Source organism: Artemia franciscana, chromosome 12 (genome assembly GCF_032884065.1).
Source record: "Artemia franciscana chromosome 12, ASM3288406v1, whole genome shotgun sequence".
NCBI classification, from domain to species: domain Eukaryota; kingdom Metazoa; phylum Arthropoda; class Branchiopoda; order Anostraca; family Artemiidae; genus Artemia; species Artemia franciscana.
In genome coordinates this window covers 28,462,878-28,480,105 of record NC_088874.1, presented here as the reverse complement: position 1 = coordinate 28,480,105, position 17,228 = coordinate 28,462,878, and the positions used below count along the sequence as shown (strand labels likewise).

Genomic DNA, 17,228 nt, shown 5'->3' with positions numbered 1-17,228 from the left:
CAGAAGTTTGAATTCTTCGGTCGTTCCCTCAGCTGTTTGTACTTGGCTTCTGATCCGCTCATACATGTTACGGATGAGTGATACGATATTTAATGGGACGCCGTAATACTGAAGTTTAAGTCAATGAAGAGTTGGTAGAGGTCCTGACCGTATTCAAGGTATTTTTTCATTATTTGACGAATGACGAAAATCTGGTCTATCGTCGAGCGGTTCGCTTGGAAACCCGCCTGATACTCCGGGATTACTCCTGTGACTGGTTAATGCTTTTATTCTGTCCAGTAGTATCTTGGTCAACACTCTGGCAGATTGGCTTGTCAGGCTGATTAGTAAACGTTCACTGGTGAACGTCCGAAATTCCTTTTTCTCAGCTTGGATTCAATTAGCTTTGAGAAGCAGCTTTTTCAGTCTTATGCGAACTTTGATGGTAAAAGTTAAAGTTAGGTTATCAATATCAGAAATGGGCTGAAAACCTAACCTGTCACCATCAAACCTTACATAATACGGAAAACTTAACTAGCAACGCTGACTCAATCTATGGAGGAAAAGAGGTATTTGGAAACTCACTGGCGAATGTCGACATTCCCCAATTTCGAAAATTCACGGTAACATATAACTACATAAGCTGCAGTAGCAACACCACATAAACTGATATAGCAACATTCTACATAAACTAAAATCATGGTACCCCTTGTTTGTCCGTCCGACATGCAAGCAATTCTACATTAATTGCATTTCATTAATCCTGTTAGCAGTCTATATCAGATCACTGACACAGAATATTTTTGTAATGTTTATTAAAGCTTATATTAAAATATAAGCTAATATTGATACGAAAAAAATATTAATATGAATAGAACTAATGGGTTAGAGACCAATATTAGTTATGGTTCACCTGAGAAAAAATCTTTTGTGCAAACTTCACAGCATTTCACTATCAATATGATTTTGTAATATTTAACCGATAATCTGCATGTTCATTAAAGATCCCACTAAGGCCCGCAAATATTATTATTATGGTAGAAATAATCAAGATGAAGCTATCGGCGATGAAAAAATTCTGATTAGATTCCTGAAAACAGCGTTAAAAATTACATTAATTTTTGTCTAATATTATGGTAGAGCGGAGCCATACACTCTGGGTCAAGGAGGACCATTGCCTTAAAACTCTCCCACACCAAAAAAGACTATTGGCTGGTAGGACCAATTATAAATTCGCCCCCCATCCTTCAAGCCAGCTATCAGACTCTTCCTTCCCCCAATGTCCTCCAGCTTAACAATGAATATACAGATGTAATTTGTAAGAGATAACAACAGATACTTACGCGCCTCATGCTAGCTGAAGCACTTATGGACAACCAGGGAAACATACCTGAAGATATGCCACTTTCCACTATTACTGTTCTTTTTTGTTCAAAGGCCAATTTCAATGGGATTTTACTAATACCGAGATTTAGCTAGTGCTAATTTGAGCAAATCAGATTTTTCATAAGGATTTCCTGATTGGATGAAAGTTCTATAGAAAATCAAGATTGATTCAACTTAGCGCTAGCTACATCATTGTGAATGGGCCTTTACCAATCGGTATGCTCGAACGCATTATGTACGCTTGTATTACATGCGTTGCTGATTGAAGGTTTTCAGACCGGTAATGGCCCCATCTTCAATTCTTTTCTCCAGAGTTGATCCCTACGAGAGTTGTGATAAGAGGTACTCGCCGCCACTTTATTCGTGCCAATTACCTTCACTGGGAAACTTAGAGACGTAATATTTATTAACGATTTTACTCTGTCATCAGTTTCCGTGCGAAATAATCAAACAGTTCGTGGTAACGAACTGTAGTAAGGAGCGACGCGGCTCAATAGTAACCAAAACTCTTAAAAATGGAATTTTGATACCAATAATTACATCAAAAGAATCACGTTTTAATGTGGATTTTAAATATATAAGTTTCATCAAGATTAGTCTTACCCATCAAAACTTACGAGCCTGACAAAATTTGCCTCATTTTAGAAAATAGGGGAAAACACCCCCTTAAAGTCATACAATCTTAACGAAAATCACACCATCTGATTCAGCGTATCCGAGAACCCTATTGTAGAAGTTCGAAGCTCCTATCTACAAAAATGTGGAATTTCGCATTTTTTGCCAGAAGACAGATCACGGATGCGTGTTTTCTTCCAGAAAGAGTGATTCCCAGAAGACCATATTTAAAAGTTGTCAGTTAAGGGCAGCTACAATGGAGGAGAGAAGGGTGGTTGTTTGGACCCTAACCTCAGGAGACCAAAAATATGCCACGCAAAATTTCATAATATCCAGGAAAACATGAAATGTTTGTTTCCACTCCTCCCGCTTCGAAAGACTTTAATGGCTTGCCCTTTCCACCTGAAGGAGAAGCCCGTTCCACCTAAACTATATGGCCCTTTAAAACAAGACAAAGGGAAGAATTGACAAGACTAGTAGCAGATCAAATACGGTTTCTGTAGTAGACCTAGCACAAATATAACAACAGACAAAATAAATACAAGTAATATGCATTTTGTCTTATTTCTTTACCTTAATTAAGCAAAGAAACAGATTTATTTTAAGTGAAAGTAAAGAGCGAGGCTAAAGTCAGAGAATTATTATCCTGAAAGCATTTTAGAATGCAAGAAATTTAGCCAGATTGTAATTGCTAGTATTTAATTTACCTTGATTGTCTTTCTCAAGGCAATCAAGGTAAATAAAAAAAAAATGCACGTTTTAATACACTGCTCTTTAAAGCAATGTATTTGTTACAATGTCTATTCTTGGAGTACTGAGGAGAAGAACTCAAGCTTTAGTGTGAATTGAGGCATTTCTACATTTACAAGATAAATTGTGTCTATTTTAGTATTATTGTCAACCTTTGCTTCCATTAAAAAAAAAAAACAATTTTTATCATTTCTGTTCTTTTTTAGTGCCATGTCCAAGGTCCTTCATAGAGTTTGCCTCCAGGAACATAATTTTTTTTATTTCAATCTTCCTCATTGTAATAACAGTAGACTGAAAGAAAAGCATGGTTCAATCCCGCTTTCTAGGGCTATAATGAAAGGTTGAGAGGGCTAGGGCACTTTCTACGTATGAAGGATGACAGATTGCCTAAGATTGTCGTTTTCCGACAACCGTCTAGGGATAAACGGAAAGCAGGTCGTCCTCGGTTGGGATGGGAGGGTGTAATAAGGGAGGCTTTGAATAGGTTGGAATGAAGGAGGAGCGTGCGCAGCTGTGCATGCCTTTGGCGGCTTTTTCCTGTGTGAGTTGTTACTAGAAGTTAGAGTAAGAACTATTTTGAATTTCAATCCAACATCAATTTTGCCACACCTATGTAACATATCCTTTCCCTCACACACCCTTAATAAATATACATACAGAGATAAATTAAAAATTACCAAACAATTTATTACAAAAAATTCATAGTACATGACTAAAAAGAAGAAGCTAGTACTACAAATACAATAGGACACAAAGGAAAGTGCAAAAAGCATTATAAATAGAGAGCGGATGGTTCTTCCATAAAAAATATTTTAAAGCTGAGTAAATAGAAAGGCATGTTTAATAAACAAAACCATTTACCATAAAAACTACATCATGGCAAACTCTGATTACAAAGACTATGGGTATTTTCTTCATTCAGGCAGTTTTAGCTATGCACAAAATCATTCGGATAACAAGTTATGACAACAATGCCTTCATCATGTTATTGCAAACATTCAAAGTCTTAAAATAAATTTTGCAAAGCGAGTCACATAACAGACTAAGACCACCCTTAAAGCCAAGCTAAAGTAAAAATTTAAGTGTCCTGTTTGAAATGCAGCCCTCGAGTAAATCATTAAAGCCAAAAGCAAGGATATTATAATTTCTAATGTATATTACATAATTAATGTTTATATTTAAAAAACGTAAAGGGTGAGAAATAAAACAGGCCTGAACTAACTCAAAGGCTTTTTCTAACTCGAATTCAATCATCTCATTCATTATTAAGTCATCAGGAAAAACCACCTAGAAAAGGTTATGACAACAATGCTTATAATATAAATTACATAATTATCAACTATTTAAAAAAAAAAAAAAAAAGGAAACACAAAAAAAAAGAAAAAGAAGCCAAACAAAACTATTCCTTGAAGTCTAAGCAAAAATAATCATTTTGATTCAACCTACATAATACCACATTAAACTCTGAACTCAGTACGAATCACTACAATACCAAGAACCATAATGAACGAGTCAATTTACTTTTCAAGCTATAACCTCGAGCAGGTCAACCAAAAAATTGTGTTCTTTCTTTCCTTTTGAAGCAAAGTATCCTCCATCATTTTAACAATGTTTATAATATAAATTACATAATTATCAACTATTTTAAACAAACAAAAACAAGAAACACAAAAAGAAGAAAAACAATTTTACCACCTTTGAGCCTTTCAACAGCAACATTGACCGAATCTACTTTTTGCATTTATAGCGTCAAAGCACATGAGTGACTTGCCTTTAAATTCTTAGCGGATTGATAGACATCTACAAAAATATTCTTCTTCAAAAAAAAAAAAAATATTTTTTTAAAGTCTATCCTAAAATATGCTTTCGTGTACAAAAATGTCCCATCATTAAATCCGCTTCACGACACTCAAAACAATAAGCCAACCAAGGCCACATCCAGTATTTTTGTACAGGAGGGGTGGGGTGGGGGGGGATAAAAACTTTATAAAACACAACACAATTTCGGTTGTATGTATTTTTGTTAATTTTTTACGACATGAAAAAATTTCAAGGTGGGGGGGGGGGTTCAAGTCAGGTAGCCCTCCTTCCCCCCAGATATGGCCATGAAACCAGCACCAAACACTCCAAGAGTTATTTTCTCTTATATGATCGATAACTCAAAATTATGACCAGCGACGAATCTTCTTTTAAGGTTTCTTCTCTATTCGTTTTTGACTTGGTCAGATTGGCTTCGGAGCAATTCATTTTAAAATGTAGAGGCGTTAAGCGACCGACCCTATGTGTTTTTTTTAAATGTCTTTATTAAGCCTTCACGCTTTGCATAGGTATAGGTATCTTTCGATAGGTATAGGTATCTTTCCATAGATATAGGTATCTTTCCATAGATATAGGTATATTTCTTAGGAATAGGTATCTTTCCATAGGTATAGGTATCTTTCCTTAGGTATAGGTATCTTTCCATTGGTATAGGCATCTTTCCATAGGTATAGGTATCTTTCCTTAGGCACTATGTATCTTTCAATAGGTATAGGTATCTTTCCTTAGGTATAGGTATCTTTCCATAGGTATAGGTATGTTTCCTTAGGTATAGGTAACTTTCCTTAGGTATAGGTATCTTTCCATTGGTATAGGTATCTTTCCATAGGTTTAGGTGTCTTTCCTTAGGCATAGGTATCTTTCCATAGGTATAGGCATCTTTCCTTAGGTATAGGTATCTTTCCATAGGTATAGGTATCTTTCCTTAGGTATAGGTATCTTTCCATAGGTATAGGTATCTTTCCTTAGGTATAGTCATCTTTCCATAGGTAAAGGTATCTTTCCTTAGGTATAGGTATCCTTCCATAGGTATAGGTATCTTTCCTTAGGTAGAGGCATCTCTCCTTAGGTATAGGCATCTTCCATTGGTATAGGTATCTTTCCATAGGTATTTACTCTTCTGCTTTGTTCAGTCTTACAATGTAAGTAAGAGGAATCTTTTCGCGTTAAGGTTTACGATCAAAATAAGAAAAAATAAATAGGCGGTTTTATAAGCCACTGTTTTTCAGTATCTCGAGGGGATGGCGCTCGAACCAACCTGAAGGACAAATTATGTGTTGTTAATAGCAAAGACGTTTTAGCCTGTTTTTACGTAATTCCTTATCTTTAGGGAATATCCCTCTAACTATATAAACGGGCCAATCCAACACTTTGACGCTTAAACCTAAAAGGGCACAACAAGTGGACTTGATCAGAATGGCTGCTGAAAGGCTTGATTCTTTCAAAAAAAGACCAACATTTTTTTTCGACATAATCATCTTTTCAATACCTATTTAATAGAAACGATTCACCTGAACTAAATTAGGAGACACAAAAAAAGAGATCCAAAATTGAACAAATTTTTCTTTAAAGAGATTCAATGAACTGCGAGGCATAGAAAACCATAAGTTAATATAAGCAAAAAGACACATAAAATCATAAGTAACCATAAAGCTGATACTCTTCCTAATATACCTTGGGTATGGCGGCAATTAAAGTAAAGGAAATTCTCTTAAACTCTACCCCATTTCTGCATTACTAATCAGTGGCAAATCCAGGGGTATTACGCCATTACATTCCCGACGAGGGCTCAGCTCCCTTTTGCGTAACTTTCTCTTACATTTATGCGGAATTGCCATGTAAAAAAACATATAAATAAAAAACTAGCCACATCCGTCCCTGCTACAAACATAAACACAGACAACTAAATATTAGCTGAGCTCGAATAATCTGATCTATTTGAAAACAGTCTCTGTAAACGTCTGAGCAAATTAGCCTTAAATGTTTACTATCAATGAAAAGACTTTAAAATTACTTTACTTACTGAACATCTAGATTGAGAGAAAAATATTACCATTTTACTTCTAATTCTCCCCTGCCCCCAAAATATTAATCAGACAAATTAAAAATTCTAACACTTTCAATTCCTACAAAAAGCAGTCAGCTCATACTGCTTTATTGCCATATATAAGAAAGGATAGGTACTTCCATATACTTTGATTTCAGACAGTCTGTATTTTAGAGGCACTACCCATATTGGGTCTACACAGGTCCGACCCAATAAGTACAGGAAACTTAAAAGAGTTGAAACTGGCACTGCCGCAAAAAAAGTACTAACACCTAGCGTTGATGATTTTGATTGACCCACAGATGGCAGCATTGATTGACAAGTAAGCTGCTGCATACTTGTCTTTTCATGTGCTACAAAATGTAAAGAAAGCAGAATTCTGTCACCAACAGGCCTACCAGGTTATTCTCAACTAGCCTACTTAATCTGCAAAAATTTTCTCAACCTAACCTAGGTCTACGTTATGCAGGCTATATTTTGCCTTAAAATAAGTCTTGAAAACAAAATACTGATTATTTATGGCTCAGAATGAAATTTTAACTTAAAACCTGTATTATTGCACATTAATTATATCAACAAGCTTGTTCATGTTTTAATGAAGTCCTCAGTCGCTACACCGTAACTGGCTCTGTTATTTTTTAATTCCAATCTTCCCCGTATTAAACCCCCCATAATTTAACTCCGATAGGTATCCCACTCTCTTACTACAGCCTTGTCTAAGCTATATCATTTTCGACCAAGAAAATATCAAAATGTGACAGTTTTCTAATATTAAACCGCCAAAGATCTTTTAAGTTCCCCACTCTCACTCACCCTTTAAATCTTCATCCTAAAGGCGGGGGTTCGATCCCGCCCCAAAACAAAATTTTAGCACCCCTACTCCTTTAATGGTGCTTTATACTCCTCACGTTGAAAACTACTATATTTATGGAATAACAGAATGTGCAAGCTTGAAAAAAAGAAACTATTAGTGACAACTCAGCCAATCACGATTCCAAGAAAAATAAATGCAAAACGAAGGATAGAAGAAAAAGAAGCACAAAAGAGGGGGATGCTGGCAAACCGGTTTTTTGACTGGTTTTCAGATTTTAAAAGCTTAATAAATAAGCACAGCTTCAAAAAAGGTCACCATTTAAAAAAAGTTCTGATGACATCCGCAATCAGGGTTTTTAGTGCAAATCTATTAAATATTAACAAATTCAGAATTCTGGAGATCACATCCTTTTTTGGGTTGGGCGGGTTCGGGAGCGCAGTTATCCCGCGCAGACTCTCGGTAGCTCTGCCATAGCTCCATAGAGATAGTGCTTGTTACTACGACTGAAGCTAATTAACTCTCCAGAAAAAAGAAAGCGTTCAAAAACATAAGTAAACAAAAAAAATTATCTGCTCTAGCAGAAAAGGATGAATTTGGATACAGCATCTATGTCTAGTCCTACACAGAAGGCTGGAAAAACACACAGGGGTCAATAGCTCTAAACATTCTTTATACCTTTTTAATACAACTGCAAAAATATTTCCAAAGTTTCGTAGCCCCCCCCCCCCCCAAAAAAGAGAAATTTTTGTCACAAACAAAAAACAATAAATACATGAAAAAGCCTGAGAGACTGGTGGAAAGTGTGCCATTACAAAAAATGTCTTTAATTTCTTTAAGGGGATTCGATACCATAAAGATTCAGCCTATCTTGTCCATTATAAACTTTTTAGTTGGTCTAGCCAAACTATTTCAAATTGATAGCGCAAGCTGAAGCCACTACCTACTTTCCCTCAAACCTTTAAAAAAATCGGTCACTGTTCCTATTACCTGAACAGTTGTTTAGGGTCATGAAACTATTGTTAATAGATGCATTTTGACTTTTTGAACATCTTTTCTCTCTTGCAAAATTACCGCAAACTCACCGTTATGGAGTTATTATATATTTGCACATTAGGGGGGGGGGGGGTAAAGCATAGCATATATTAAATACAGCAATGGTTAGTTTACGTATTTAATATATGCTATGCTTTACCCCCACCCCCCTGATGTGCCAATATATAGCCCAAATTTGTTTCTAAACTATTACAGATTCGCGATTTCAAGTATCCGATCAACGAAACCGGAAATGATTGCAATTCTATATGTGTAAGTGCAGGATATTTGGGCCGGGATAACTCCATAACGGTGAGTTTGCGTTAGTTTTGCAAGAGAGAAAATATGTTCGAAAAGTCAAAATGGATCTATGAACAATAGTTTCATGACCCTAAACAATTGTTCAGGCAATATGAACATTGACCAAAAAATCTTGTAGCTTCTTTTGTTTTGTGGCGGAGGTTGAGGCATTCAGTTTAAATGAAGCTTATATCATTGGACAGTATGAATTCTTTTTCGACTAAACGCAGTAGGATTTCCCTTCTAAAATTTAGGAAAGACTAGTCCCTAAGAACATTCTGCCATACCTGCTAGAAAAATGCTAAAAATAAAATGTCATTCGGTCGACTTGGCAGCTCTGCGAGTTCCCTGTGGTGCATCCTACTTTGATTGGAAACTTTGTCGACACAATTCCATTATTATTTTTTCAATCAAATTTCATATTCAAACCACAAATTATCAATAGCTTTCAATTATAATTAGTCCCCTGGTAAACCTGCTGGTAATCCGAACATACCGCTGGAAACATTATGTTCGGTAATCTGAACATACCGCGAACATGCCACATTTCCGCTCGAAAATCTGAACAAAACAGTTTTGTTTTCTTGTAATTTTTTTTTTATTTGCCTAGGGCTTTGTATAGGACCATCATATGGGTTGGTAAACATTGTCAGAAAAGTGGCTATGTTATTTGGAAAAGGCATAAAATAAGAAATATAATGGCACTACAATTTTTTGGTAAATATTGAGCAGATCATATTATTGACCTACAAATAAATTGAACATGCCACTAGATACCATTTTTCAAGCTCTTTCTGAATATGATAATCGTTTACTCACAAGTTCATTTTTAGGCCCTTTTAGGACACTTAAAATAATAATTTCGTTCTATGTTTTTTGGATATAAAAATGGGCTATAACATTTGTTTCAAACTTACTATTACATTATAAATCCATTTTATAAAAGTTGTGGAATTCATAAACATTCATTTGTCAAGATTAAGTTGATTAAAAAAAATTCAAAACAAATTTGTAATGTTTTCTTCTTGTTCTATTAGGCCGCTTAAAAACTTCCGTTTCTCCTATACGTCGAAAACATCAAAGCCGACAGAAAAAACATGGCGGACAAAAAAATAGAGAAAGTGTTTTGAATATTTTATGCAGATTAATCGTGACAAATCAATACTTGTGGATTATATAACTTTAAAATCCATGCTTTAAGCCTTTTTTATATCCAAAAACTAGAAATTTTTGGTCATTTTCATGGGTTCAAAAAGGGCTTAAATTTGAATTTGCAAGAGAAGCGATTATTGTATACGTAAGGAGCATAAAAAAAGGCATCGAGGGGTATATTTGCTATATTCATAAGTCAATAATATGACAGCGAAATATTTACCAATCAGCTAATGGACCCTATGCTTTGAGACAGTCAGCCGACGCCAAGGCTCACAAAATGATATTTAAGGTATCGAATCACCTTTTAACCACATTTGATTTGCCAGGGATGGAGTCCTACCCCCTGGAGCACATACTTGAGCATACTAATTTTAGTGACGTTTATGTTGGTTGTCACAGTTTTGAATTGCAATTGCTGTAATTTAACGTCTACTCATTATTTTTTCACTAAATAGATCACACAATCAGGAAGGTACAAACGAATAGGAAAATACTTCCTCTAAATAAAATTATTCCGACCAAATATCATTAGGAACTGAATCCTGAGTAATAAGGTTCTTTTCATCATTAGACGCCAGGGACTCTTCAGGAGATTCCTCGCCTTCTTCGGGCACAGCATAAAATATCTTCTGGGTGAGAATGGTGAATTCATCTAAAATTAAGCACGCATGAAAAGAAAATTTAACGACTTTACTGACTTAATCAATTCAATTTTGACTTCGCAGAGGCGAACCAAGGGGAATGGGTCATCTTGTGTTACGCACAGAATTAATCCTAAGGGATTGATTAATCCCTTATTATAAATTTTCTTATTACTAATTAAATTATTACTTATTGATAGCCCGACTTAGCAAATTTTCATCTCCAAGCATCTGAATTTTATAACACAGGAGGAACAAAAAGATTGAAAATCCAAAACACTCTTATCTTTCTACTGATAAGTGGCAGGAGACAAGGGAGGAGTTACTGACGATAGGCCAGTTACTCAATTTGTTCTTCTAATCATTAAAGATTTTAATTAACTTAAAATTGAGCAGTTAATCCAAAACAAATGAAAATAAATACCTAATGCCTAAATTAAAGGACTAGTAGAGTTTTTTTCTTTTGATATGTTTTTCTTTGCAATTAGGCCAAAGACAAAAGAGCAATTTTCCCAAAATGATGGAATTCGTATTTTCGGGTGCATTAAAATAAAACAAACAAACAAACAAACAAACCAAACTAACTAGCCAAAAAACTAGCGAACTAACTAAAAAACTAGCCAATGGTGTGTAAACTAGCCTAGTATAGTGTATATGATCACTAGAGTTTGGAAACAGAAGAATCAGTCTACTATAATAAAATTGTGGATTATATCTAATAAACATAGAAAATAAAGTAAAATATACCTTTACTAAAATTTACCAAACGCAATAGTTTCTTCACTTATCGACTCCCCCATTTTCTTTGTGTTAAACAAATGTGTCATTCCTCAAGATATAAGGCATGTTTAATGAACACAACTTCATTTAAGCCGGCTTTCTAACCAGTTTGTTTGCTCGTTTTTGCCTAGATTAACATTCATTTAGCACTTTTTTAATCTGACTAATTTGAGTTTGGGAGCTTTATGCAATAAAAAATTTGAGCTACAGTAATAGTAGAAGAATAGTAATAGTAATTAATAATAGAAACTGTAGAAAAGGTACCAGTAAAATGAGTCTATCCCAAGAAATGAAATCTCATGTGACCAAAATGTTTTCGCCTGAACTTTTCTTTAATGTAAAAGCTTGAAACTAAATCTCCTATTTGACAGTAATTTGTGACTTTCTAATTAAACGAAAAACACTCAAGAACTACGGCTGGGCTGGATCAAAGAAAACCGGTTTCATAGCCAAAAAGACTAGTGACAAGTGACAGAATAGATGAGAAATATACATCTTGGGCTATATATTTGCACATTAAGGAGGGGGGGGGGGTGGAGGTAAAGCATAGTGGGTCTGCATGCAAGATGTGTTAGCTACAACTGTTCTCCACATTACAAAGTAGGAATTGATTTCTAACTTCACGCTGTCTAAATACTTTGTTAAAAAAGACTTTGTGCCCTTATTCCGTTTGTGTGTTTTTTTTCTCTTCTTTTTAAATAAGCTTGTCAATTTGGTCAATTATTGGCGCCCTTGTCACATGGCGCCAAAATTGGCAACCTTGGCGTTAGATGGCAGGCTGAACAGGAGGATTTTTGAACATCTATCACCTTTCATCCTCGAAATATGTGCTAGCTATCTGAACATTTTTGTCATTACAGCCCTAGAAAGTGACATAAAACCACATTTTCTAGCAGACACACACACACACACACAAAAAAAATAACAATTCATTTAAATTTGTAATTCATTCCATTTTCATTCAAACAGAAAAAATGGATTAGTTGAAATGACTGTTATAGCGGTTTAATATTATTAAGCTTCTCTTAACTTACTTATTGATTAGTAAGTTAAGATACCTAGCAAGTTTTTTCAGTCGTCAGAGTTAATTATAATTATAATTATATTATAATTATAATTATAATTATAAATATTAAAGTTAATTATAATATAGTTATATAAATATAATATAAATATAAATATAAATATAATTATAAATATAATTATAAATATAATATAGAGTTAATTATAATATAGTTATATAAATATAAATATAATTATAAATATAATTATAAATATAATATAGAGTTAATTATAATATAGTTATATAAATATAATATAAATATAAATATAAATATAATTATAATAAATATAAATATAATTACAATTATAATATAAATATAATATATATATAAATATATTATAATTATAATTATAATTATAATTATAAATATTAGAGTTAATTATAATATAGTTTTTTCAGTCGTCAGATATTAATTATTTGTATATATATATATATATATATATATATATATATATATATATATATATATATATATATATATATATATATATATATATATATATATATATATATATATATATAGTAACGTTAGAAATAAGTTAAAAAAAAAGAGAGAGAAAAAAAATTTGACTTCTTTGATGAACAAAAATTTTGTTTTTGGCATAAAGATATAAATAACTGTTACAGTGAAATATCTTCTTAATTATTTAGAATCCCCGGTAAACCGAAAACCCATAACGATTAGTTTGTATTCCTCTGAGGAGACCGGATTGATGGTGATCACCTGGGAATAACTCATTAGATTTGAAGTGTTTTTACTGTTGAGTTTACAATGGCTGATATTAACTAATGAGTCCAGAGTCCATAGACCCTTGTGCATGGACCCTTCTTCTCGGTTGATTGTGTTTGGCTCTATTGTTTGTCCTAGGTGATTTGATGGGTGGGTAGGGTCAAAGCCTCGTTCAAACGCTTATTTGTCTGAACCAAATAAACGTTGGATAGGTCCATTTATTAGACAGTGAAAACATACAAAAGTCTAGATATTTCGAACAAATACACAGAGGTCGTCATTAGCAGAAAGATTAAATTATTAAAATTAAAACCAAGTTTAGTGTTTCTGCTGATGACGACCGCTGTAAATGTAGTCGAAATATCCAGACTTTTGTATCTTTTTTCACTGTCTAATAAATGGACTTGTCCACATACGTTTATTTGTTCGTCATAAGAAGGCAGTATGGTCTTGAAAAAAATTCCTAATTCAAGGTATTACGTCGGAAATGCATCGTATGTATGGGGAGATTCCTTTTGCAATTAGAAAAAGAAGAAGATTTTGCCCCCTTCATCAGAAATTCACCGTAGATTTAGGCAACATCAAAGAAGAAATTTACAACTCAAGACTTTGAATGAACCCAGTTATTGAGCTCTTTCAGACAAATCTAGTGAATCAGTCGGAAGCTATTATTTTGTTCTGTATAAATGTGTTAGTTTTAATTTTAATACGTTAATGTTTCCGCTGGTGACGACTGCTGTATATGTGGTTGAAATATCCAGACTTTTGTATCTGTTTTCACTGTCTAATAAATGGATTTGTCCACATTTTAACGTTTATTTTTTCGTCATAGAAAGGCAGTGTGGACTTGAAAAAAATACATCTCGGAATTACTAAAGTAGGAAATAATTTACCTCTAATCCGTTATAAAAACGTAATTACTTCTTAGGAAAATATCACTTACTATTTAGGGAATTAATCCAATTTGGCTTTTGAGACCATTTGATAAAGAGTAGGTAAACTGGAATGCCAGACAAAATCACAACTATGGCTCCTCCCACAACAGACGGAGAGAATACAATCGGTAAAACAACCAGAAAACCACAAATCAGTAAAAAGAGGCATGGGAAGAAAAGACTGATCTAAAATAAAACATATATTATCGTAGTCACTACTTCTTTAAATAAAGTGTTGTCTTCTGTATACATTGACGCTTTATTGCTTTACAAACATATCAAAGAAGAGAGAATTCTCGTAATTTGCAATGTTGATGAAAATCAACCTTTCCGTAAGATTGTGAAAAATTTAGCATTTTCCCAAAAATTATGAATAGAAAAAAAAGAAGAAAAAAAGAGTGATATATGAATTACAGCTATATAGATACATTCAGATGTGACATTTTTTTACTATTTAATTTTTTTTATTTTTTTCTTTTCTAATTCTGTCATAAAATTCTCGATTCAGGATTTATTTCTTCACCCAAATTAGTATGTTATCATTATGTTTGATGTAGTTGTTGATTTTAATATCGGTTAACTTTAAGTTATTATCTTAGCCTTTAGGCTCTTTACTTTTCATTGATACACTTTTCTTTCAGAAAAAGTTTTTTTTAATTAGTCAGCACAAAGATGTATAGGAAAATTTAATCTTCAATAAAACACAAATTACCCTAATCATTACGATAATAACACGTATCATTTTCTGCGTATATTGACCCTTTGTTGCTTGGCGATCTGGACTGCCAAAATAACAAACAAAGGCGATTCTCGTAATTTGCAATGTCGATGAAAATCCAGCTTTCAGTAAGATTGTAAAAAATTTAGCATTTTCCCAAAAATTATGAATAGAAAAAAAAAGAAAAAAAAGTGATATATGAATTACAGCTATATAGATACATTCAGAAGTGACATTTTTTTTATCATTTCATTTTTTTTTTAGTTTTCTAATTATGTCATACATTTCTCAATTGTAGATTTAATTCTTTACCTAAATTAGTATATTATCTTTATATTTGATATGATTGTTAATTTAAAATTAGTTAACATTAAGTTAAATTATCTTAGCCTTTAGGCTCTTTATTTTTCATTGAAACACTTCTCTTTCGGAAAAGTTTTTTTTTATAATTAATCAGCAAAAAGAGGCATAGGAAAATTTGGTCTTAAATAAAACATTAATTACCCTGGTCATTACTTCCCTTAACACGTATTATTTTCTGCGTATATTGACCCTTTGCTGCTTGGCGATCTGGACTGTCAAAATAACAAAGAAAGGCAATTCATGTAATTTGCAATGATGATGAAAATCAGCTTTCCTCAAAATCGTAAAAGAGTTAGTATTTGACTAACAATTATGAATAGAAAAAAAGGGAGAGATAAGTCAGCTACAGCTACACACACTCATCAGTAAAATATCGTTAAATCATCGCGCTTATTTATTTCATTTTTTACTTATTTATTAATTCTCTTTAAAGTCCTCTTTTTAGGATTTTTTTTTTTCTTCATCTATATCAGTATCTATTTTTATGCTGGGCCATCAACTAGACTCTTGTGTGGCCTGTGATTTTCCTTCCATGCGTTAAGAAACTGGAAAATTAGACAGTCTCGACTAGTCCCAATTAAATTTAAGAAATGCGCTGCGCTTAATGATAAATACAGTAAGATATTTATTTCAAAAAATTTCTATACCAAGCCCCAAAGGACCGAATTCAAATTTTAGAGTAATTAAAAACAATACAAGCAAAAAAAAACTCATAAAAGAAGCACAACAATGGAATTTGTGGCAAAGGTTTTATTTCAAAATGTTAATTATTTCAATACTCTTGCGCTTATTTTAATTATCCTAGCCCTTATTTTAACTATTTATCCTTATTTTAATTTTAATGTTCTTGCCAATCCAAACCAAATCTGATGAGACAATGTTACTTAAACTAAAGAACAAAGAAAATGCCAAATATTTTTCAATTTATCAAAAATACTTATACCGTATATAAACCAGATTTTTAATCAAAAAATAAGGAACAACTGTTCCAACTGCTTCTTGTGTAAAGTGGAGTATTATTATTCGTTTTTTCGCTGCGGTATATATTCACGTGAATGTTAAGCCTTTCTATCCATATATGGTGTACTCTATTGATTACAAGGAATTTCTACAGTTGCAAGTTACTGTTGTTATTTTTTTTTTTTTTGTATTCGGGTGCTGACAAACTGAACACAAATGAATATGGTATTGCAAAGCAACTAACAAGACGGCTTCTTTCAAAAACAATAAATGAATATTAAAACAAACAGCAAAAATCCCATAAAAAGTCATAGATTGCGCTGCTTACACAAACTCAGAAGTTACCGCACACTAATAGTCCTTGGCTAATGATCAAATATGACTAAATCTGGAACCAATAGCGCCCATTCACGAGAATGTAGGGAGGGGGCACTTATGTCTTTTCACACAAAAGGTATTTTCTAGAACCAGTAAAAAGGTAATCGCCCATGCCTACAAATTGGCACCATCCAAGATTTTGTCATCTACCTGGTCTTAATATAAAGAAAAACGAGACTTATGATCAAGTGACAAGTGTTGTCATCTTGCTCCAACATACGTATTGATAAATCTAAAAAATAAAAAAAATTTTTTAAGTCAAAGCCATGTTGATGTCGATATTTTTATTACGTGCCACAATAACTATCCCTTTGACCTTCTTATTTTTAGAAAGCAAATTTTCGTAAATTTGTCAATTATTTTCTTCATAATCCGTCTCCAGAAACGTCTTGATGGTGAGGAGGGGAGGGAGAGGGACTTGTATCAATCCAAATGTTAAAAAGTGGTTTTAACTACGAAGATTGCTCTGGTATATCCACTTCCTACCTAAAATCAAAATTTACGGATCTCTGATCCATTTTGTCCTTTTTATGGCTGCAAAATATGGCCACTGTGGCCACATAGTCACATTATCAGAATGAATCTCCGTGACAACCCGTCAATATCTTCACCATCTTCTACTACCAACGTCTCTCACGGCTTCTCACGGATCTCTGATCCATTTTGTCCTTTTTATGGCTGCAAAATATGACCACTGTGGCCACATAGTCACATGAGGCGCATTATCAGAATGAATCTCCGTGACAACCCGTCAATATATTCAC

At 33.3% G+C, this 17,228-nt stretch overlaps 1 protein-coding gene across 2 annotated transcripts in view; it reads right to left on the bottom strand.

Moving 5' to 3' along the window:
- Nucleotides 1-8,527: 8,527 nt before the first annotated feature.
- The window catches only part of LOC136033955 (Y+L amino acid transporter 2-like), a 75,925-nt gene continuing 67,224 nt past the window's right edge, over nucleotides 8,528-17,228 (bottom strand). For both annotated transcript variants that reach the window (XM_065714981.1, XM_065714980.1), the window contains exons 9-10: nucleotides 14,054-14,231; nucleotides 8,528-10,548 (exon numbers count right to left, since the gene is read on the bottom strand). In XM_065714981.1, coding sequence (XP_065571053.1) covers nucleotides 10,406-10,548; nucleotides 14,054-14,231 — 321 coding nt within the window. In that variant the 3' untranslated portion in view covers nucleotides 8,528-10,405. The remainder of the gene's footprint in view (nucleotides 10,549-14,053; nucleotides 14,232-17,228) is intronic.